Source organism: Poeciliopsis prolifica, unplaced genomic scaffold, assembly GCF_027474105.1.
Source record: "Poeciliopsis prolifica strain line A6 unplaced genomic scaffold, Auburn_PproV2 SCAFFOLD004, whole genome shotgun sequence".
In the NCBI taxonomy this organism is placed as follows: domain Eukaryota; kingdom Metazoa; phylum Chordata; class Actinopteri; order Cyprinodontiformes; family Poeciliidae; genus Poeciliopsis; species Poeciliopsis prolifica.
The window spans coordinates 10572888-10596966 of NW_026562379.1; the positions used below are offsets into that span (position 1 = coordinate 10572888).

Sequence of the window (24079 nt, forward strand, 5' to 3'; positions counted from 1 at the left end):
TACACTAGACTCATGATATCCAATCTAATAATATATATCAATGAGCCTGACTTTCTCCAAGCAGATAGTTTTCTGCTGTAGGTAACATACTGACTACTGCAAATGCTCCATCCAACACCCGTTAGATGGAGAAAAAAGAAACCCAAATATTCTTCCTTAGTACATTTTTACAGTTATGTACCTTCACAACTGATTTAATTTCATTTTACAAAACTTTTTTTTATTTTATTAAACTTTTATTAAACCTGAAACATCCTATTGTGATTTTTTTAAAGGAAATCTGGCCAAGATAGACAACAGCATTCCCTAAATCTGGTGGTGGCTGAAACTGAAAAGCTGCAACTGTTGTTATCTACTAGTTTGGCAATGAACAGACACAGTGCAACCTTTTTTCAGCAGGCCCACAAAGATTAGCAATCCTAAGGGAATGTCTGACTGTTGCTCTCAGGACTTGAGTGACAAATAATAGCAGTCATATTAAAAACACTGAGTCTGTGCCGTACAATGTTTCCGATATAAGAGAAGTATTGTTGGAGCCTGCAGGTCAGGGAAAAAATGACCCGCAGGCTGAGATTGAAACCCACAGATGTACTTCCAATGTTGATTTGCACTGATTTTGTATGTTATGAGATTCTAAATCATGTGGACCATTTCAGAAAGATCCTGCAGTCTACCAAAATGCACCTTGATGTGACCCTGGACTTTCTTCCTGGGGGCAAAGACATCTCTGACACAAGAAGTGGCTTTTGCTTCAGAATAGGCCTTTGATACAGATATACAAGGAAATGAATGTGGAGGCTGTACAGAAAAAGAAAGTACTAAGGAACATAAAAAAGCACTTTACCTCTGAAATCCCAGAAGAGACTGTTGAAGATGCCTTGAAACAGCCATTGAATTCTTAAAGGATAGGTTTGAAACTCCTATCCTCCAAATCTGAGTTCCAGATTTGAAGTGCTTCTCAATTTCCAAAAAGTGGATGATTAGGAAATGTGCTAACAACCTCTGTAGGACATTATACACTGAAGATGAAAGGGAGATTGATGGAAAGGAGCTCACTATGCAGATCAAAAACTCACCAGGTTTGACTTTTGATAACGTGACTTCTCTTGATCTCCTCATTTTCATCCACAAAAAACGTTTGAGGGAACAAGAACTTTGTCCCAAGAGTTTCCTTCACTCTGTCTTTGAATGTGGCATTGAAGCTCATCCGGACCGACCACAGGCCATCCACAGAACAAAATTACCTCAAAGGTCTTCCAATAATCAGAATCAACCATGAGATGGGCAAGCAGCTATCACACGAGGACATCATTGATGACTTTGCAAGTAAAAGAGCCAGGAAGCAGACATTTTGAGGATAATATTTTATATTGTCAGGTACTATGGTAATAAGTTTGAGGTTTTATAAGCATTCAGTGTTCTTTATTGTTACACTTTGAAATTGATGTCAGCTTGTTGTATTTTCTGATTTAAAGGAAACATTTTTCTAATTTACTGACCTAAATCAATTACTCCACAGTATGAGGGAATAAATAGAAAGGAACAAATAGAATGGGGCCTAATACAGAGCCCTGTGGCATCCCCTTGTGGATTAAAAGAAATTAAGAACACAGACCATAACAGTTCATGTACAGAGATGGTTGCTGAGGTAATATAAAAACTTTGCAAATGTTTCCCAGAGTCAGAAGCTTTGAATTAGAATAAATTATATCCAGTAGGTGGCGCTGAATGGTCAGAATGCAGTTTTTAAGACAAAACAAATACACTTGCAGACAAAAGTGTAGAAGCAGCTACACATCCAATAATGCAGTAAAGCAAAATGTTGGGGTTCATGAAAAAGTAAGACAGGAAATGGAAAATTAAGTTGCTTTCTTTCACAAAATTCCAATTTGAATTGTGTTATAAGACAAATAACCAAATTGTTTTACTGTAATATATTCTTTAAGAAAAGAAGAGCCAGACTCTTAGTTTAGTCATTTTTATTGAATTCACAGACAGGTGCCATTTGGCAGACAAACTATACAGATCAAAGTTGTCAGGTAATGCGCTCCTTTCGTGTCTTTTTGACTTTAGCCCAGTTTCTGATCTGGTCTAAGGCTTTAACATCATTTCACCAAAACACTAAGCTTTACTCCTCTCTTATAGATAAACACATGCAAGATAAAACTATGTTTCATGAAAAATGAGTTTGGCATACTTTTCAGAAATATTTAAATTAAGAACGAGATGTGCATCTTCAAATGGCTGACTAATGGAACATCTTAAACCTAATATATGCAGCCTAAGTACTAATGCAATGTTCTATGCATTTTACATCATGATGGTGCTTTTGAAAAAAGATGAAAGGCATAAAAAGGAGCAAGAAGCATCAAGCATATAAGAAAAGATGCAAGCAAGCAACTAGCAGTTAAAATTTTACATTTCACAAAACAGAAAACGTATTTGATTCACGACTGAAAATCCAAAGGTTGACGTTCGTTGAGCAATGTAAGACTTTGTGCTCCTAGTAGCTCATTGTTAGTGAAGCTAAAACACAAATTGACCTCCAGAGCTTTAGGAAAAATAAAAGCACTGCCACCTTAATGACACATGGATACAGTAACCATCGCACAGAACAAATCCCCACAGAGGTAGAGGAGAGATGTTGAAATAAGCTTTTATTATTGGCTTAAGGAATTGCTACATGGAAAAATCCTGTGATAAAACAAACAGTTTAGTATTGCATCACGACTGTAGGGGTAAATACCATTAATTAAAACAAAAAAAAATAAGAGCAGCAACAACAAAACAGACAGTGGAAAACCATATTTATCCAAGAATAGCAGTAGTAAAGTGCAACTGAGATATGATCAGATCCACCGGAGGGATGGGGGGGTTGCTACAGTGGCTGGGGTAGTGAGTGGAGATGTGCAATCAGGTGTTTACGCCCCGTCACAGATCACCGTCTCCACCACAAACGTGTTCTCAAAGTGGCGGATGTGGTGGCAGTCCTTCGCCTCTCGCTTGTTGAGACCTACGAGGAGGAATGCAAAACGGACAAATCAGTAAAAGTTGGTTCTGGTTTCAGAAACACTTCTTCTCATCCAAACTTACGTCTGCGGGTGACGCGGCGCGTCAGGCGGTACGTATCCTTCCCATTGCACAGGCGGTAGATGAAAGGCCCCAGCTGACGCATGTTGTGCACTTTGCCAGTCACCACCATCTCTTCATGAATGATGTAAGTCTGAGGCAGGTATGTTCCCTTCTGCAAGAAACAAAAACAGAGGAAATATCTCAAGGGAATGGAGTTACCAAGGGGTTTATAACGAGGCAGAGGGAAGAAGATGTATGATGAGTTTTCATGGCTATGTTTGCTCATGTCAACAGATAAATTCATGGACTTATAATGCAAAGTCCACTTTTTTCTCTTCCATTTGCTTCTACTGCCTCTAAAAACAGTCCAACCACCAAGTAAGTCACCATTGGTAGGTACTGCCATACAATCTAGCAACCGCAGCCTTTCACTTAGCAACCCAAGAGGAACTACAGTATCTTTGGTCAGCTGTATTTTTGTATGCGCCGTACAATGATTGCTAGAAACAACTTGTATTTTGTTATTTTTTTATTATTCAGAAACCACTTCCTGCATCCTTGATCTATGTACAGGAGGATCTGCTTCTCAGTCAGACTTAAAGATTTATGGCTATAATAATGTTTGCAGTCATTTCCATGTGAATAAAGTGCAGGTGTAAACATTGAGCAGTTGGGTATGACCAGCAGATTATTTAGATTTAAAGTGATAGAGACCTTAAAACAGCTGGAAGGAGCTAAAAATAACCAAAGCTGACCAGACTAAAATCTTATCTGAGAATAATTTGATTCACAAAATGTAACATGTTTTGTGTAGCATAACAACATGCCCTCCTTTAACATGAATCTCAGCAGGCTTCTGGGACGTCAGACAGGTTCATGATGATAGCGGCGTTACCTTGACGTTGATGAGAAGTTCCCAAAGATTGCGAGGAGGCATCACAATGGTGGTGTTCAGCTCAATAACATAGCATTTGTCCAAAGCAATATCATGGTAGGCGGTCAATCCCTGGTAAAGGCGAGAAAGAAAAAAAAACTAATATAATCCAACAACAGGGATGCTACATTTTTGGATTTATTTTCAGTAACACTGCTTCTTTTTTATTTTTTGATAAGCCTATGATAGAGAGATTAAATGTGTGGAATTTTTTATTTGAGCAAAAACTTTTCAAGCCATCACTTGCAAAAAAGAATATTTACTTTCAGAAAAGCCTTCATTTCCAACTGGAAATAAAAGTACCCACACCCCTTGAAACTTTTTACGTGTTTGTCGAGTTAGGCCCACAAAATTCCAGGTATTTTAAGCAGATTTCATTCATATTTTCACAAGGCACGGTGCTTGGAAAGAATGAGATAAAGAGAAATCTAGTAATCAATTAAAGGGATATGACTCTGTAAATGCAGTATGCGTGTTTGTTTGTCCTCACCCTGTGGAAATCATGGATTATATCAGCAGGGTCACTCCCTCCAAAGTGAGGCACAGGCACAGTGATCTTCTCATAATTGTCAGAAAGGTAGATGCCGACATTTTCCTCCAGCTCCTGGCGTCCACGGAGCGGGGCATAGACGGAGTCTTCAAAAAGAACCCTGCAGTGAAACAGGTTCTCCTCTGGCATCTGTGTGCACACACATAAACATTCATATCAGTAAATCGGTTCAGGAGCCGAACTTAGAGGAATTGCAGACGAATCTTACATGAGGTATAAAGTAGTAGCGATACACATAGATGGAGGCCAGAACCAGACCAGCCATGAAGACCACCAGGCCGAACGTCAGGCAGCAAAGCCCGTTGAGGGGTGACTTTTTGGGGCGCAGCGGCAGCACCAGCTCATCCTCATCCTGGAGGAAAGAAAATGAAAAAGCAGAGATGGCTTGATGAGAGATCTGACCCATTTTAGATTTTCCTCAAGGACTCTCCACCCCAGACCTCCTGCTTGGAGCAGCTAATCATCATTATTACAAGATGATGCAACATCACACATTTTGTAAAAGTTTTACTCATTTCAAAACAAAAAGAAAATGATTGAGCATATCATATTAGCACTTAGCAAAATGGTGCCCACATTTTTGCCACAAGCCAAAATCACCAAGTTCAAAGCATTTAATTTTACTTTCCAATTAAAAATAAAAAACTATTTGACATAAACCAAGCATGTTATATTTTAAGGATCAAAGTATGTTGGGAGGTCTGCAAATCATCTGAAACATAAAAAGTTTTGCGCCTGATGCCTTAAAAAAGGCAAACATTTTTTGGGGGGGAGAAGGTGATTTTTTTTTTTCTTTAGTAACAGTAACAGTGCATAGGTCACTTTTTATTCCAAATACTAACTGCATTTAGCCAAACTGGTGTGTTAAAGTTGAGTAAAAGTCACTGGTTCTGTACTACAAATGTAAAGCAAAAAAATAAAAAAAACACATGCAAGTGACATATACTTGCCGTTGTACTTAACGTTTTACAGCTTAAAATTAAAATAAGCCACTAAAATTTCACTGTTAAGCATCTTTTGCTATCCAATTGTTTATTAGTTTGTACAAAAATAAAAAGCTTTACACTATTGATACTAAATGGCAAATCAAGCAGGAAGGGCTGAGCTTTTCATATGTTGATGTTGGAAGTATTTTCTTTAGTAACACTGGATGCATTTGTAGGATGCGTCCAGCAATAAAGTGCATTTTAGGCAATAAAGTGCTTTATTTCTTATTCAAACAAAATAATTGGATCATTTGTTTATTTAACTTTTAATGTATTTCAAATATTGTATAAAAAAGGCCTCACTGACTGCAGGAAAAAAATCTGCACAATGTGCCGATTTCTTGTTCTGATGATAGATCAATCATCAGAACAATTGATGGACTCAATTGTTTATTATAATAATCCTTAACTGCAAACCCAAGTCACAGCTTCCATACCAATAGTGTTTGGGTAGGCTCGACCTTTGAGAGTCTGGCTAGAGAAATTTTATGGTTCGTCAAGGGTCAGGGTGAAAAATCTTCTGGTTCTGGATAATAAGAACATTTCTTGATGTATTTCTAAGCATACGCTTCCAGTTACAAAAAGATGCTCAAGAAGAGCGCTAGGAGACAGCATCCGTTCTTCCCACTCATCTACACAAAGACGAGGCGCTAAAAATAGTCTGAATCAAACAACTGCTTTAAAAAAAAAATAAATAAATAAATCACAAAAAATGGAAATGCTGCATTTCCAGCAGGAATTATCAGACTGGGCTCCATTCAGATGAAGGCCCGTCATCAACCCTGCTAATGCAAACCCAGACTGGGATGAGTAATCTGCCAAAGCCGCCTCCAGTCTCACAGTCCATCTGCTGGTGCCATGCGCCTCAACCTGTGTGGGCAGAGTGGCACTACACGCTCAGAGCAGGTCTCCCACTTGCAACCGTAATAATTACCTGCAGAAGTGATTCAGCGCTGATTGTGGAAGTGCTGCTGAGTGATTGCAGCAGGTAAACAACAAAAAGTGGCTATTCCTGGCCGAGGAAATGAGAGAAAAAGCAAGCAGGCCGCTCTTAGAAAGAAACATCAAAAGCAAACGACGACTATCCAGTGAGCTCTAAGGGGAATCAACACAAAAGACTTGGAATCAGTGGCTTTGTTAGACAGTACATGGTGCCATTAGTGCAGGATCTTCCACAGAGTTGATGTTCCCGTGTCCTGCTGCTCTTCAAGGAAGCATTTGGAGAAAGAACACAACAGAACATGGTATGTGCGAACACACTTTTCTTTGGGTTCTTTGTGTTCCGTCGTCTCACTGAGGGACGACAGTGTCTCTTTCACACCAGCTGACAGCGTGACACACCAACAGGCCTGTCCGTCCTCCGTTCAATACTTTTGGAACATCACAGGAGGACGTCGCAGAAGCAGCTCTGTCCTTCTGTCAGATCCACTTCCTGTGTCAGCACAAGATCTTATCCACGCTGTCTTGCATTCCAGGCCGTCATCCTCAGAGCTCTGCCATGTATCATTGATAGAGGGAAGGTTGCTGCCACAGCAAAGTTCAGGACTCCCTGCTCTGCCCGCTTTGTCAACTGTAACAAATTATTTTGCATGCACTGCAAGATTATGCATCCCATCTGCCATTTTGATTGTCAAAGCAAATTTTTTCTTCAGCTTTACCCTTTTCCATTAAAACGTAAGGTTTGCACTTTAAAACGTCACTGAGGGGAGGAGGCGGTGACAGCAGCAAAGGCCCTGAGAAAATATTTATTTATTTATTTTTAACAATCCGATCAGTTCTGAACAAAGTGTGCATGTGAAAATGTTTTTTTTTTTTTAACTTGCATGATGCGTAGAGGGGACAAGTGGCGCCATGCAGCAGCAGATGGAATTCTGTTTGCAGGCAAATGGCGATTGATGCAAACAAATTAAATGTGCAGGAGTGCAGGTGCAGGCGGGTTTGCACCAACCGCAGATCGCAGTCTGGACAAAGCGGACATCGCGTTACGTAAGAGGACAAAGCGTCAATGTGAGATAAATAAAAAATAAATAAATAAAAACGGTATTAAAAAAAAACAAAAAAAGGTCTCACCATCGGACGGGGGATGAGGATTTCCGTCTTGTCGCCGTCATTCTCCTTGTCCACTTTCTGTCCCGCCACAGGCTGGAAGCTGATCTTCACCATGATGTGTCCTCCTCACCTCCTCCTCTGGACTGTCTCTCCTCTCGGACAGGAGGCTGGACGCTCGGAGACCCGGGTCAAATGTATCAAGTCCCACCAAACAGCGTCTGCAAGGCCGCGCTGCTCTCTTCTTCCCACAGCGGGGCCGTTCAGCTGGTTTTGTCTCTCTCCACCGGAAGTGCGAGGGGCTTTTTTTTTTTTTTTTTTTTTTTTTTTTTTCCTCCTCCAATAAATTTGGTTCTTAAAGGACCAGTCCGGGAGGGGCTTTTTTTCTGTTCTTTTTCCTTACAATTAAACTCCAATCAATAAAACTATATTAAAATACCAATAATTATCGCTGTAATGTTCGCGTTTTGTCTTCTTTTTCCGCCGTTCGGTCACATTTTAATTCTAGGTAGCAATAATCACATAACAACGGTGCATTAGGCAGACCCTGTTAAATGGGTCACACAGGAAATCTATTTGCAGCTCCTCTCTGCTCCAAAGACAGCAACAAAGCGCCTGTCACTGCGCCAGCGTTTCCATCATTTGCAATCTGATCGGATTTCTAAAAGTGCGATCACGTGGTTTGATATTCAGCGTCCTGCTGTTGCTCCTTGCACTTTTACACCAAGACCACAAACTTGGATGTGATTCATAAATCAAAACAAAACTGCTCATAGATGTGAGATGGAAGGGAAAGGATGGCATTTGCAAAGTAACAAATGCTTTGGTGTATAACTGTAAATATTTTCTAGCACAACTTTGTCTTTTTTCAATACACTTGAAAGCAACACTTGAAAAAAGACAAAACTGACTATAACTTTTCAGCAAGATATATTAGCCTGTTTCAAATCAATAATGCTTAATATTGATTTGATTAATATTGACAAAGCACTAGTTTCACTGGCAGATTATTTCACTTTGAACATGGGGAAAAATTTTTCTATATGTGAAATAATCCACCATTTATATCAATTTTAAAAATCGATATAAAGGAATTATTGACTTGAAATAAGCTCCTATATCTTGTTGAAAAGTTACTCATCAGTCAGTTTTATCTCATTTCAAGTGTACTAAGATAATTGCACAAGTTCTCAATTTGATTTCAGTCTGGACTTGGACTTGGCCACTCTAGTTCAAGAACATACTTTGATCTAAACTAGAAGTGGATCAGATTAATTGCTTGTTACCAGCCCTTAGCAGAGCTGAATGAATGCTAATGAGGAGATTTAGTGATTTAATTCAGGCGTGTTGGAGAAGAAATGCACCTGAAAGCTGCAGAATATTTCTCAAGGACTGGACTTTAGCCCTCTTGATCCAAAGCACTGAGTTGGTTGACCCTCTAATCTGGAAGGTGAACATCCACCCCATTTTCAAGCCTTTTAGAGGTTTCAACATGCTTCTTTCAGTGTTGTCCAATTCTACATTATTCCACAAGCACAAGACAAAATACAATGCTACCACTGTGTTTCACTATCTGTTTCTATCATAGAGTGATTTGCATGTGGGCCAGACATCTAAATTTTGGACTCATTTGACTAGAACACATCCTCCCACACATTTCATATGATACTTACTTATGGTAAACTTTAAATGGTATTTTTTGTTGTTTTTTTGGTACTCCTTTGTTTTCTTCTTGCCACATCTGTGGAGTACACAACTACAAGCCGACCAAGACAAACACTACTTGGGTTCACAGTCAGAAAACTCATCAGATCTTGCCTCCAGTATGCCATGGAGATTTCTTGTTGAACTTTAATTAAATTTATGAACTCTTATTTTCTGGGTTATTTATATAAAATAATATAAAGTCTGCTAAAAAAAATTAAAAGTCAGTTTCCAAACTTGTGGAAGTTCATCCCAAACTACCAGAAAATTCAGGGAGGGTTCAGATAAGAATGGAGCGCTCCTCAATTTTCAGGGTTTCAAAAGTCTTTGTCAACATTATGCTGAGCCAGAAATGCTGGTTCCCAGATTCTCTGTGAGAAACTTTGTGACAAGATTCCTATATGCAGGTAGTGACTAACTCTTTCATGCACAGTGGTCACTTCAGTGGACAGCTAACTAAAAGCCTTTTTTTGTGCTTCTGGTGGATTTTTATGTTATAAATGCACACAAACCACTGAAATGTACACTAATGCATCATAAAATACACTATCAACTTCTGACCATCTGCTGCAAATGCAAGAAATTATTAAAAATTATTTTGTTAAATCCAATATGACTGACAGACAGAAAAAATCATGCCAACTGACCCAGTCCCTCCTTCTACTGTAGGTGACTCTTGCAGGTAAAAAATATTGTGACATCAGATAACCACTAAAGAGCAATACTACTGACGTATTTTTCAAATAACTTTGTATTTGGAGAAAATTACAATTGATCACCTAAAAAAATGAAATAAAAAAATGTTCCTACCTTTTTTCATGCTTTAAGAAAATAAAAAAAATTGAAAACAATCTTGACACAAAGGATCATAATTCATGCATGGAAATAGCTAATTAGAACAAGGCAGACTGAACAGACTCAGCATATCTGCTTCCTGCTTCCATTCTTGCAAAAATTAATAAAGTGCTGTTTGAGTGAAAAATCTGCTATTTCTGCCTGGTAAGTAAAAGTGACAGTTCATTAGTGGAAACTCCTGTTTTCTTCCTTTAAATATTTCCCACTATTACCCCTAAAATCCTGCAGGTGGACCCTGGATCTGGCTGTAAAAATTATTGAACAATAATTTTCTTCTCTTTTCTGTTTTAGCACAGTATTCTACAACATAGAAAATATTTACTTGTGGTAGATTAAGTCTGTTAATACTGCAAAGGCCTACTTATAAAATAAAACAAAGACAGAAAACACTCCAAAAACTTGAAAACTACAGGCACACCTCCAAAAATTGGAATATTGTAAAAAAAAAAAAAAAAGTAGCTTTTTTTCTTTTTATTTTGTAACGTGAAATATGTCTTACATAGATATATCACACAGCATGAATATTTCCATGCTGTGTGATTATGGCTTATGGACAATAAACCAGACATTTCTGTCTAATTGATTTTAATAACAATCTTACCTAATGTTCCACTTTAGTGAGACAAAATGTTTCATTATTTTCTTTCTCAATAAAAATGTCAAGGAATGAAAGCTTGCAATTATTTCCCTCTAAGATTCACTTTCTGTAATAAGAGACAAAAATATTGAACTTTTTCATATTAACTTTTAACATGTACCTATATTTACCTTATAGTTGTCATTTGAAAAAAAAATCGAACCTTTATAAACGTAATTCAACATTTTAGAAAGTTAACATGTCCTTTTGTTATCCTCAGGATGAGTTTTATTCCCATGAATAAAGTGCGACACAGCTGCGTTTTATCTCAAATGTTTATTTAATCGTTGGGCTCAGGCCTTTGACACATCAGAAAGCTCCCACACACTCGCTGCTGAGACTGGAGATAAAGTCAGCACACTACCGTAAACTGTCAAGAATTTGTTTTTTGTCATTTCAATACTGTCCGATGCTGGAAGGGAGACGGGTGAGGGGACCAATTCCAGTACAACTTTTAGTGCAGCATCATGCAGAACCAGTGAAGCAACATGCATGTTCAGAGTGAACGAAGGGGTCACCAGGCTCTGATTGTAGTGTTTTCTGCTCTGAGATGCTTTTTAGAACGTCACTCACTGCAAATGAAGACAATATATGTGGTTTAATCAGTTGTTCTCAGCTTCAGCAAACCCAAAAGCACTCCGCTACCCATAATGCTTTACGCTCACCATTGTACTGGAATTATAAAAAAGGCTCAAAACACAAAGAGTAGGGTGACAGTGACAGTGTTATAATCCGGTCCCACTTGAAGCTCACAAACTGTGGGGAGGCTAACATGACATGGCACTCTGATGTTACAAACCGAAGCGGTAAGAAAACAGGGAGCAGAAGAAAACCACCCCGGTGAGGAGAAACGAATCACCCAGCACTTCGCAAAGTGCAAACACACGCTTTAATGTTGCTGTTAATGCTCTGCTCTTCCCTCCACTCCCCATCTGCACTGCACCCCTGCACATTTTCTGCAGAGATCCTCAAAATGTAAATGAACAGACCCAGAGCTGTTACTATGACATTCCTCTGCTGTACAAATTGTTAAAGATCCTATAGGTTACCTAAATCTGAGCTGGCCCTTTAAGTTATGTACAAAGCAACCCAACCAGCAATCATTTCACCAGTAAAATGAAATGCGGAAACAATGTCACTTTTCTTATGCTTCAGAAAGTAACTTGATAACAACCAAAAACAGTTTGTTTAAGGTGATATATATATAATATATATATTTATGTCAAGGTTAAACAAAAATCTACAAAGCAAAAAAAGGCATATGTACACAATCACCCTGTCCCAGATAATTAAAAAATAAAAATGACCCAAATCACGGGCTTTAACTACTTTATACCCTACAACCCTCCCTCCTCAGCTGTGCTTCAAGCGCTGTGTCATAAAGCGCACAGGAGGTAATTAATGGTTCTGATGGCATCTGGTTGCTTTGTTAGATGAAGGCCAAGATGCAAACTAAAGCGGCCGCTGGGATGCGCATGAAACCGAATGTGGCGGCCAGACGCTGCAGCACCGGCGCCAGCCACGGATCTGTCATATTTCAAGGCATGCAACAATAGTTCTGAAGCTCTTGTTCGTACCGTTTATCCCAATGTCTTCAGTGGCGGCTTGTGTCTGTCTGCATGTTGTATTATTATTATTATTTGCTTATGTGCGTATCTGTTTGATTATTGTCGCACCTCTCAGAAAGCCTGCCTTAGTTTGACTGTGTGGATTTGTTCGTTATGTGTGATGAACTGTTGTGGCAACATAATAAATCAGCAGCAGCAGCATCTACTAGTATTCACTGACATCTTTTGAAACAAAGAATAAACAAAAATGTTCTGAGGGGCAGAACTGGCGACTTCCTGGTGAGCTGACGTGGGTTTGTTTTGTTTTTGTTCCTCAGTTTTTGTTCAGAAATCAGAGCAGCTGCTGCCGATGGCTCCGTTAAGCAGACGCCGCCTGGATGCTTTCCAGACCGGGTCCTGGCGGCTCCGTCCTTGCCCTGCCGCTCGGCCCCTCAGGCCTCCTGCGGGGCGGGCCTCTTCAGGTCCCTGATCTGTTTGATTAAGTAAGTCTTTTCATCGTTGAACTGTTCGTCCTCTGTTCTGTCGTTCTGGAACTTGCTGAGAAACTCGATGAGTTTGGCCTGGTTCTTCAGCAGGATGTCCAGGATGGGCTGCGTCTTGTTGGGGTTGGCCACAAACACCTGGAGGTGGACGAGGACAAAGACGAGAGTCAATCCACTCGTGTTTTTGATGTGAGAATGCAAGCTAATAATTACATATTACAGGGTAGTGGCTTCAAACTAACATCTAAGACTTATTTCATAACAAAACATTTTTTTTCCTTTCCTTTCTTAAAAAGAAATGACAAATGCTGGAAAATATTTTCCAAAATGTCCTTATATTTTAGTAATCTGGACGTTAAACTAAATTACAAGTCTAACTAAATGCAAGCTGAAAAATGTGATGGAAAAACAAAATGGTATCACTGAGCACAACTAGTGCATTTGTGGGAAAAAAAATTATCTTTATTAACAGAAAATGTGATTAAATCGATAAAAAAAAAATGTAAATATTGCATTAAAGTGCAACATTTCTTGCGATTTAATGAGTAAAACTCATTAAATCGTTTTACTCATTAAATCGTCACATAGCTATATCCCAAACTTCTGTTTTTTTTCTTATTTTGATGGGTTAATGTAGATAAATAATGAAAATTCAATTTGACTACTGTGAAAAAGGTAATAATTGGAAACTCATAACGTCACACCCTAATCAACTAAGTAAATTGAAACAGGCTCTCACTCTGGGTCAACAGCTACACCACCATAGGGAAGATTGCTGCTGACATCGACAGCATTCACAAGGAGGATAAGCCTCAAAAAGGTAATTTCTGAAGAAGCTGGTTGGTCAGAGTTTTGTATCCAAGAAAATTGAGAGGAAGAAATAAGTGTGGTAGGAGCTATAGCACTAGTTCAGCTCAATAACCCTGGTTTTAAACCAGTCAAAGTTAAAGTGATTTTGTGTCTAGAGGAGCAGGCAGCATCTAGTTTCTATGCTCTTCAGTTCTGAAAACCTCATGAAAACCTCACTAACTAAATTATGTTTACAATTGTAGATGTAAATAACTTTAGAGGAGTAAATATATTTACAAGGTACTGTTTACCATTCTGCCTTTATGCAAAAAAATTATTATACAACTGCAGCCCTTTGTCATGGTTATCAGCTATCCCAGAAATGTTCACAGTAAAACGATGACGCATTCAGACTCAACTGAAGAAAAGTAAAATACACTTCAGGAGTTTTAAATGCACAAAAAGCTGAGATTTTCCAGGTCCATAAATTGTGGGACATTTCACAAACACTACAGTCTCACAAACATTTCCTAGAAAATAAAATATCTGATCCATCTTCTGCTCTGGACCAAGTATCGCTCATCTTTACCTTAAACACGTGGAAAGCCTCAAACTGGATGTTGCGACTCTTGTCCCGCAGCAGATTCATCATTAGCTTGAGATTCTCCGGCTTGCTGATGTATTTCGTCATTATGGTGAAATTGTGCCTGTCGAGAAGCAACTCCCCGAGCAACTAGACAATTTTAATGAGACAAAGAGAAGCACAAATTAAAAATGGTGCAATTCTGTTCGTTAAGCCAACCTAGAGAACCTTACAACTGTATGTGGTCAATAATGATCCATATAAATCTGTATTGTGAACTGAACATAAGTTTATATTTTAAGTATTAACTATAATTCATTTATAGTCATAGTATTCAGATATTAAGTCAAGTACACCTCAAAGCAACTAGCTTTAGTTAAAATAGTGAGGGTTTTTTTTTCCCAACCACTAGATGGCAGACATGAGGTGGCAGGGAAGGATGCGTTGGAAGAAATCCAACACTCTTCCTTTAACTCTCTAAATAGAGTTGCCTCACTCTGAGATCTTTTTGTACGTGCAACCTGGGGTTCTTACCTTGAGGGACTGCCGTTTAGTCACGTAGTTTTCTGAGTGTAGTAACTTTTCATATTCACTGAAAAACTGGAGGAGGTGGAGAGAGAAACATGGCTGTGGTTAGAGACGAGACGCAGATCAAGCACAGACTTTCACAGCGCTTTCTCCGTCTGATATCGACACACAAAAAAAATCTCCCACACGATCTGACAGTTACTTTGTGTTCTCATGCTGCGGACGGTGTCCCAAATGGCTGATTTGGACTCGTTAAGGAGGAAGTTGGTGACAAGCTGATCATCAAGACAAAGTGTTCATCTGCTGCTCTTAAAGAAATCTGAAGTTCTGGATTCCAATGGAAAAAGTGAACCTAAAAGTTCAACAAGCAGCTGCAGATTTCTTCTAACCATCGATTATGACTAAAGTTTAAATCAATTACAACTGGTTTTGTGAAGTGTTTTTATATTTTAAACCCTTAAAACTTCACTGTCTGCTCAGAGAGTTGTGTGTGAACTCACTCTGTCATAATGTTGCTCCAGAAACTCAGCACTCAGTAGCTTGTGTCTTGTGAGGAGGTCCTGTAAACAAAAACATATATTGTATGTTTACAGCAGTAAAGGTTTCATTTGTTCTGCGTACATCAGAAAACATGTTCAGCATTAGATGGCATCAAGGATTATCCTCAGAAATGCTTTAAAGTTTTGTTCCAAATTAAAGTACAGGTAAGACATCCTGCAGCAAAAGCATTTATGATAGTGACATTAATAAAATCCATTTTCATAAAATAACTTAGGCACAATTATAAAACTAATAGTGATGATGGGCTAATGATGCACTCATTTCTGCTCATCACTTAGTCATTTGAAAACAATATTTTAGTCGTTTTATAGTGTTCTTATTGAACATCAGAGCTAATGCTGCTTGATCATCAGCTGCTTGACTTACTTTGAAAGTGGCAAATGCATCGGAGGCGATGTCGAACGTGGACATCTCCACATATCTGAAGAAGTCGTAGAACTGCTCCGACCACAGCGTGATCTTGGCCAGCGGTTCGTGTCTGATGCATTCCCTCAGCATGATGCCACAGTTCAGGGCGATATCCGGAGACTCGTACCTGCAGGAAGCAGCGATTTACCGTTTAACGCAGGGGTCTGCAACCTTTTCGATCCAAAGAGACATTTTTGCTCCCCATCAAGCTAAAAAGTCACTTAGAGCCACAAATTGAGGATGACCGCTTGGAAAAAAGGCAGTTTATAATTTCTAATGAATATCTACTATAGAAAAAGCGCTTTTGGAAAGTATCCATAAAGAAAATATGGATACATTTTCTTTTATGGGATGTTGACATTTGCAGAAAATCTGTAAATAAATAAAAGGACATTTGTTTTATATCTACTATCTATACTTGAAAACAATAGTTGGCTCTTTAACAATTTTATGCTCTTGTGGAAACTCCAGAAAGTCACTTTGTCAGATCCAAGTTTTAACAGATGCTAACTATCTGAATGCAATTATCTGATTAGCTACAATCTTCATCATGAGCTGTTTAAAAACAAAGTGTGAGGAAGAAGAAATACTACAGAGGAAAGTATTTTACAGCACATCAAAACATGTCTGCAGATCATTTAGGCTGAGAGAGAGCAAAACTTCAGGAAACATCAAAAAGGCTGAACATATTACGACAACATTAATCGCTTAGAACAAATTTTAAATTACACTAAACATGGAAAAAAGAAAAGTTTTCAAAACATCTGCCTGGACTCTTACCCTTTCAGCAGCATAAAAAGGATGTTTTGCTGGGTACACAGGTACTCTACAGTAGGTGTCCGAGTGCCAATCTGGCGCCTCAGGATGTTGTTGAAGATCTGGGCTACATCTTTTTTACCCTGTTAGCGACAGAAGCATAAAATCATCAACTAATACCACAGATGCTTGAGACAAATCATGATGAAACTCAAGGTTCAAGATTTTGTGTTGCATTTTTGATGCTATTAGGAGTCTTGGAAAAATGAATAGATCTACCAATATTAGTCTGACTATTTGAGAATGTCAGTAATGGTAAGTGTAGAAGTGTGTCATTTTTATGCTGTTTCAGATGCAAATCATAATGTAAGTTATTGTCATTCAGCACAGGAAACTAAAGCAACCAGAGAGGAAGAGCCAATGGACACAAAACAAAAACAATTGTTTCATTCAGACCTTTTTCTTAGTTCCTCAAACCCTTTTTGTTTCTGTGCACCATCTGCATCCAGAAGAAATGCTTATTTAGACATTTTAGCTGATATGCCAGTTTTGTCAGAATAACTTCTCCTTGTTTACAGTTCCCTGTAAAAGTATCTGTACCTTTTGACCTTTGAAATACATGACCTTTTAATCGCGCACAAGCCTATTTTTAGAGGCAGGTATTATGCAACAAAACGATAAATGGCTTTAACAGATTTTTTAAACTAAAAAGCTTAAAGTGAAAGCGTGGTGTGTGCTGTACTTAGTCAAACATTGATACAATCAGGAAAGCAAAAGCTTGTTGCTGCCATCACCATATTCCACATCATGGAAATGTTTAATACAACTGCTTTAATTTTGGAGCCAATACTTGACAATATAGTAATGACGTTAATGTGACTCATACATCACTCGTCTTATTTGATCATTACATCAATTCATTTTTCTAATTTGCAGAGCAAAAATGTTTCTGGAATGTTGATTTGAAAGTGTCCATCATGCAATCATAGGAAAGACGCGGGTTCACAAAGAAACATGAAAACTTTTAAATCCCTGTCCTGCTTCTGCCTTGTATAATTTGTAATTCTTGATCAGCTCTTTGTCTAAAGTAAGCAGGATGTACCAGTGTAAAAGAGGAAATGAGCCTTCTTTCAGCACAATGACTCATAGATAAGGTGAGTCAGAGATGCCTGAAGCAGCTGCCTGACATTTTCCAAAAAACATGAGTTTGCACACGTATCAACACCGGCACATCGGTTATGAATAACCATATTTCTCTTCTGCAGTGTAGTAAATCATATCTGTGCTCATGCAGGACTTTGTCTGTGTTAAAGAAGCAGTATTATGTGTTTTCCAGGCACCCAGAGCCATTTTATAGCACAATAAAATATCTATTCTGCCTTCAGTTGTTACAAAAATGTTGTATATATCAAAAATAACTTAAAATAAATTCTACATTATAATTTGGAGTGCTGAAATTGAGCTTCTGTCTCTTTAAGAAGCTCCTGCTCTTTCCAAAATGCCGCAACAATGTAACTCATTATGCTGCTTATATCATGAGATTTCTCAAAAAAAAAAAAAAAAAAAAAAAAAAAAAAAAAAAAAAAAAAGAATTATAGCCACAACATGTATGTTGTTGATGAGGGAATAAAGTTATAACATGATGTAAAACTAAATAATGCTTATGTTAAACAATTTAAATAATAAAGAATCATTGAATATTTTCCTCTTTCCCGTTCCCTCTAACTCAGATAGGCCTAACAAATAGGATAACAAATTTGACTGGACAATTAATTGTCCCAGAAGTTATTGCAATAAACATTAACATTGTTATTTTCATGTGATTAAATGATTTATTGTTTATTGTGGCAGGCCTACACTCAGACCAATAAAACTAAGCTCTCACCTCGAAGTCGATGAGCTGCAGGTCGGCGATCAGGGTGCTGAGCAGGCCGCTGTTGTAGAGTTCCTGGGCCAGCTGCGCCACTGCCTCCGTCTGCGGCTCCTTCTCGTTTGTCCCATATAGGATCTCCTTCATCGCAACCAGGCTCTTCGACACCTCCTCTGCAGCCTGAAATATTACAAACGTCCACTCATTAAGCCGCTCCACTTAACAGATAAAGCAGAGAGGAGTCAAAAAGTGTCTTTAGGGCAAATTGTAAATGTCTTTCAGCGGCTCAGCAAGAGTCCCGACCTGAGTCCTCTGGTCAGAGGTCTGAAAAGGGCTGAGCGCCGATGTTTTCTATTTAAACTGATGGAGCTGTGGAAGAAATTGGCTGAAGATCGGCGTGCCAACATGATGCCGTCATATTCAAGAAGATTTGAGACAGTGATTACTGCTAACAGCACATCAGACTGTTAAACAAAGGCTGTGAATACTTATGTGATTCCTTAGTTTATTATTTATATTGTATGCTTGCAAAAGAAAAAGCAAATATGTAATATACTATAATGTGTAGAATTTTAGAATAAAAACTGAGTTTAACCCATTTTGAACTCAGATTGTGAAGCAACATGAGGACTTTCTGGCGCAATGTGGCCTGGAAGTCATGGTTGCGGTTTTGAGTTCAAGTTTTGAGGTCTGGGCTCAGAACAACAGCAAAAAGGAAACCAAATGCTAGGTTTCACTTTTTTACATAAAAAAACCCCATTAAATTAAATAAATAAATAAAACATAATCACCTTTTTTAAGAAAAGAGATATAAACCATTAACCAGGAGGTTTCAACATGTTGCCATAAATCTGATCTAATTTCAACCAAACACGAGACCTACAGGTCATAAATCAAACAACTGACGGCGCCTGAAGCAGGGAAGGAGTAGAGATCTTGCAGTCTGAAAGTTGCGAGTTCAGTTACGGCTTCATTCTCTGCCAGATGTCGATGAGCCTATAAACACTAAGTTGCCTACCAATCTACTTATAAACAAGAGCGTTTATAAGCTGAATGCGTGAATAGCAGAAAGCAGGCCAGGAATATTAAGAAGTTTTGCACAAACGTCATGCATATTTATAAGGTGATAAAGATTTTAATAGGTTCTCTGTAAATAATAATGAAATGTTCCGCATTTAAATGAGCTGAAACACCACCAGATGACTTATTTGGTGTCCACTGGAGTTATTAAATCAAAGGTGAAACGTAATCTTGCTAATTATAAGACGTTGCTAAGCAAAAAGCAATATGACGCAATGGCTTCCTGATAGTTTTACAAACTGCTGATTAAAAACAAGGCGGTCCTGCGTGTCGTTCGCTTTTAGAAAGCCACACGCTTGGCTTCATATTGAGGATATTTACACAGCTGCTGTTGTGAACAGATTCTGACGTTTCCCTCTGGACTCTAGCATAACAAATAGGCGTGAAACTAATTCCTATCTGTACTGTGACGGTTCGTATTAAAACATGAGTCGTGTTAATTAGGACTGAGACAATTAATCGGATTCATCTTCAACTAATTTAGCAATCAATTAATCATTAACTTGGGTATATAGACTTTAAAACATGCTGTTAGCTGAAAGAACAGCAAAGTCTGAGCAGTAAATAAGTCAAAATTGTGTAAGAAGTACATAAATTTCATTTAATTGGAGAACCTTATTTGTCTGTGAAAATGTTCTACCCAGAGCTTCCTCTAGTTTTAGTTTTAGCTTCATCTGTTTGAAATATAGAAAAAAATTATAATAAATGCATAAATAAAATCTCCTTAAAAGCATTTTTTCTTCTGAATTATTATTCAGGTGATCAAAAAAATAGTTAAGAGATCAAACTCACATTGTACTGATGTTCAGAACAATGTGAAGAAAACCTTTCACATGTTGATGTTGGAAGTTTTACTACAGATGGTCAAGTGTTCACAAAGGAATGTTGTTAATGCATTTTAGGCAATAAAATGTTCATCTTTTTTGATATGTTTGCAGTTTTATGCATTTCTAATGTAAAAAAAGGCTTAAGTGGTGCAAAGAAAATCTTCAAAATGTGCCAATTTTTAATCCAATTAATCAAAATAATTGATAGAATAAGTGAGTAGAATAAAGTAATCATTAGTTGCGATTCTAGTTTCAATTCCTGAAACTACTGCCATAACAGAAACACGTGTTTAAAGATATAAGTCTATTGTTACTGTGATTTGATTAGAGATAATGACATTCAAATCTGATAAAGAACAAGACGTTTTTATATGATCTAATCATATAAAAATCATTAACATTAATGAGAAATTAGGCTCAGACTTTGCATTAGCAAATGTCTAACTGTAAGCAATTTTGATCTGTGTCGGATGAAAGTTGATTGTGACATCCCAAACTTTAATGCATGTGCACAGGTTGTGTTGGAAACAGGTTGGACTGGAAGAATCTCTTTTACCTTCTCTGCCTTTTTATCGGAGATGTCGTGCTTCTCCAGCACGGTCATGCTGTCCTTAAGGTTCTTGACGATGTCCGCAGGTGACTTGTGGGACTTGCCAAAGGGAAAAGGCATGGCGGAGAGTTACCACGAGTAACCAGGCAGCGGACTGTCCACCTGAGCAAGGAAATGTACAAAATTAGCAAATGTAGCCCCAGACACTGTATTTAACATCTTGAAAAACACCATTAATATCCAATTTATGATTTAAATCAACACCTAATTCAATCGATGATTCAAGAATAAAAAGAGGGAGAGGTGTATTCTTTTTACACATCACTTCTACATCTCTCACATGTAGAGTTTAAACCTGGTGAATCACCTGGTTAAAATATAAATAATCACCCATGACATCATCTCAGACCTTTGTATGGGTCTGACGTCTCATTCAGAAACATAAGCCGTCAAGCTTTTATTAATAAAACACGCCTGTAAGATTTTTCCGTAATGGAAAACTTTGTAGCTCTGGATCAGATGTAGGAATGACTGATCCAACAGAATCACCCACACAACCCCGACCCATCCAACCAATACATCAGGTGTTTGTTGGATATAACTTGCTAGATATTGAAAGTTCCAGTTTTTATGCATAAATGGGCAAATATATTTACTCACATTACATTTAAAGAACTGTGTACAATTAAAATAAGCAAAAACATGCAGGCATAAAGACAAATCTTTATGTCTAAAAGACAAAGAGTTAAGAGATCTGACAGAGTAGTAGTGATCTTTGGAAAATAAAAGGATGTGTTAGAGACCAACTGTTTGTTCTGCTGTGATCCTCTAAATCTGGAGCAGTCGACACTTTCTCCTCTGTCTGGACAGAGTCCACATTTAGAAAGCAAAGCTAGCTCCAGGCATATGATGTTTGAGTAGCAGCCAAGTGGGAGATGTATTTATAAATATATATGCATGTGTCATGGGTGACTAAGCTGTAATGTAAAACCGCGTCTCACTAATGACCCATGCACTTTGACATGTCAACATCTCTGCTGACCCAGACACACCTCGCCGTCAGCAGGTGGCCAAATCCGTCTTTTCCACGGGGCTAAAGCTCGTTAATGTAGTCATCAGGCTGCGGCGCCGCCTCCCTGCCCCACTTCAGTAACAGTGACGCAAATAAGGAGGCAACACACATATGGCAGGTTCAAGACCTGCAGGTCACATCTTACCCTCCACAACTCCTGATCCAAACTGTGTGCTGTAGAAAACTAAGAATCCTTGAATCCCTCAGAAAAAACTTCTCATCATAACAGCTCGCTTCAGATGATTGATGAATAATTAATTATTGATGATTGATGGATGATTAATCATTAATGATTAATTGATGATTGATCATTAATGATTAATCATTGATGTGGAAATGTTTATAGTAGATTTAGAAAATCTACTATAAGCATTTCTCTTTGTTTGTTTTCTTTTTTGTGACTATAAAAGAGTTGTTGTTTTAAATAACTTTGACTAAACTACTTTTCTGCACAAATAATAATATGCATGGCTCCATTTTAGATTAGGTGGTCTTGGAAAAAATATACAAACAACATTTGTGAATGGAAGAGTACAGTTTTGTCATATTTTTCCTCTTGTTCTTTAGAAGACTTAGGCTGCAGTAGATAAGGGAAACTGAGCACTAATCAATCTAAAACAAACATTACCAACTTACAGTTGTGAAACCACAGATGTCAGCAGCTAAATATACACAAGCATTGAACTAAGGTATTTAAAAACTGTAGATTCCTATTTGGTGTTCAAAAATAAAAGTTAGACCCTGTGTTTAAAACCAACAACAAAGATGTTGGATAGCAGTGTGTTTTGCTTTGAGTGGAGGATGCTTCCTGGTTTTCAATTAACTTAATCAACGATCGAATTAAAGCTGCACATAATTTTAAAAGAACACAAATAAGAACCTATTATAAAAAATGCATATTGCTGAAGTTAGGATTCAAAATGTGATGCACCACCGGAAGAATCCAAACACATCGGCGTGGCAGTGTCGTAAGCAACTCAACCTGCAGCATATTTCACAGTAATTCAGCCCAAACTGACTTCATTCCTTGCAGAAACACAAGCCGCGGTGTTGACTGAAGTGTCTGCATCTTCCTGAAAGCAAATAAAGCTGTGAGAATCCCGTAAACCTTCCACCGTGGCGCACACACCCTTCAGTCCGGGCAGGAACAGGTTCTCCACACACCATGTGACTCAGAGATCAATTACTCATAGCTGGCGTTAACCTCATCAGCTTATCTTTAATTGTGCAGCGACGCCTTTCTCTGTTAAAACTGCAGCTATTAGCTGAAGAGACTGTCAAAAAACAGAACAAAAAAAAAAGAGCGAGGACAGGGCCCCGGGAGCTGACAGTGAGCACCGCCCATCCCTGATCTCCATGCCTGCTTTGTGATGGCGTGCAACGCGAACAAAAACGCACCTGAGTCGATTCAGTGCCACGCACGTTAACAACACAGTTAAAACACACTTGTCTCTGCTGTTTAGCTGAACTTTGTTCAGAAGCTATCGTGGCCTATAACCTTTCAATCACTGCCCAACAGAGCCACTGCTGCAGCTGGGCAGCGTCCGAAAGCGTCTCAACTCGACCACCAGGATTGCTCGAAGCTCAGAAAACTTTTACGACAAAGATTAGGGTGACCCGTATCAAAATGTAACTGGGTAACGAAAAGAAAACTTAATTTAATGCGCAGAATATGTCAGGTTAGAAAGCTAACTAGTTAGCCAGATGCTAACTAGGCCTGCCAGCGGCTCCTCGGTGAAACCCATGCCTGCCTTTAGCAGCAGGCCAGCCTCACACAGCCCCGCTCTGCTCCCTGCTTATTTCCTTGTTATTACTTCATAACCGAATGTAAATACACAACTAAATACCTTTTAGATGATGTTGTCGACGTTTTCCAACCAACTGTTAGCACTGCAAAAGGCAATTCAGATAATCTGTGGATGAAAAGGGCTTTGTTTTGCTCGTCGACTCCCCTTATTTTACTGTTGATAATTGTGCGGCCCCTGTTACCTCCTGGTTCTTTCTCTGAGCCCGATTGGTAACGCTGGCGGCGCAGCAGTAGTGGCTGCAGTGACGTCTTACCGCCACCTCTGGCCGTTCGGTGGTACAGCAACAACGTAGGTTTGTTTCTGCAATAAAAGTACCTGGCCACACGAGGGCGCCATTATCCCGTTACTAAAGCGTCACTGGAAACGTGTTTCGTTTATACGAGGAAAGATAATTTAATTCTGGATATCCTGTT

At 38.5% G+C, this 24079-nt stretch overlaps 2 protein-coding genes across 2 annotated transcripts; both read right to left on the reverse strand.

Annotated features, from left to right (window-relative positions):
• Nucleotides 1-1962: 1962 nt before the first annotated feature.
• On the reverse strand, nucleotides 1963-7879 carry itm2ca (integral membrane protein 2Ca). Its single transcript, XM_055028866.1, has 6 exons — nucleotides 7613-7879; nucleotides 4765-4908; nucleotides 4497-4685; nucleotides 3968-4078; nucleotides 3094-3244; nucleotides 1963-3013 (listed from the first exon to the last, which is right to left on the reverse strand). Exons 1-6 carry the CDS (start codon nucleotides 7703-7705, stop codon nucleotides 2922-2924), a joined length of 780 nt encoding a protein of 259 aa, XP_054884841.1. The 5' UTR covers nucleotides 7706-7879; the 3' UTR covers nucleotides 1963-2921.
• Nucleotides 7880-11041: 3162 nt separating this feature from the next.
• Nucleotides 11042-23901, reverse strand: cab39 (calcium binding protein 39). Its single transcript, XM_055028877.1, has 9 exons — nucleotides 23706-23901; nucleotides 20793-20948; nucleotides 18345-18509; nucleotides 16484-16602; nucleotides 15662-15830; nucleotides 15235-15294; nucleotides 14741-14806; nucleotides 14213-14356; nucleotides 11042-12972 (listed from the first exon to the last, which is right to left on the reverse strand). The coding sequence occupies exons 2-9, from the start codon at nucleotides 20904-20906 to the stop codon at nucleotides 12784-12786; spliced, it is 1026 nt and encodes a 341-aa protein (XP_054884852.1). The 5' UTR covers nucleotides 20907-20948; nucleotides 23706-23901; the 3' UTR covers nucleotides 11042-12783.
• Between the last annotated feature and the right edge of the window lie 178 nt (nucleotides 23902-24079).

Excerpts from the sequence above, each read along its gene's own strand:
- cab39 (XM_055028877.1), bottom strand. The coding sequence starts at position 20,906 with ATGCCTTTTCCCTTTGGCAAGTCCCACAAGTCACCTGCGGACATCGTC. Across the intron at positions 16,603-18,344 it reads TGCAGCTCATCGACTTCGAG|GGTAAAAAAGATGTAGCCCA; the intron begins GTGAGAGCTTAG and ends TGTCGCTAACAG. Across the intron at positions 15,831-16,483 it reads CTTTTTATGCTGCTGAAAGG|GTACGAGTCTCCGGATATCG; the intron begins GTAAGAGTCCAG and ends TGCTTCCTGCAG.
- itm2ca (XM_055028866.1), bottom strand. The coding sequence starts at position 7,705 with ATGGTGAAGATCAGCTTCCAGCCTGTGGCGGGACAGAAAGTGGACAAG. Across the intron at positions 4,909-7,612 it reads TCCTCATCCCCCGTCCGATG|GATGAGGATGAGCTGGTGCT; the intron begins GTGAGACCTTTT and ends TCTTTCCTCCAG. Across the intron at positions 4,686-4,764 it reads GCTACTACTTTATACCTCAT|ATGCCAGAGGAGAACCTGTT; the intron begins GTAAGATTCGTC and ends GTGTGCACACAG.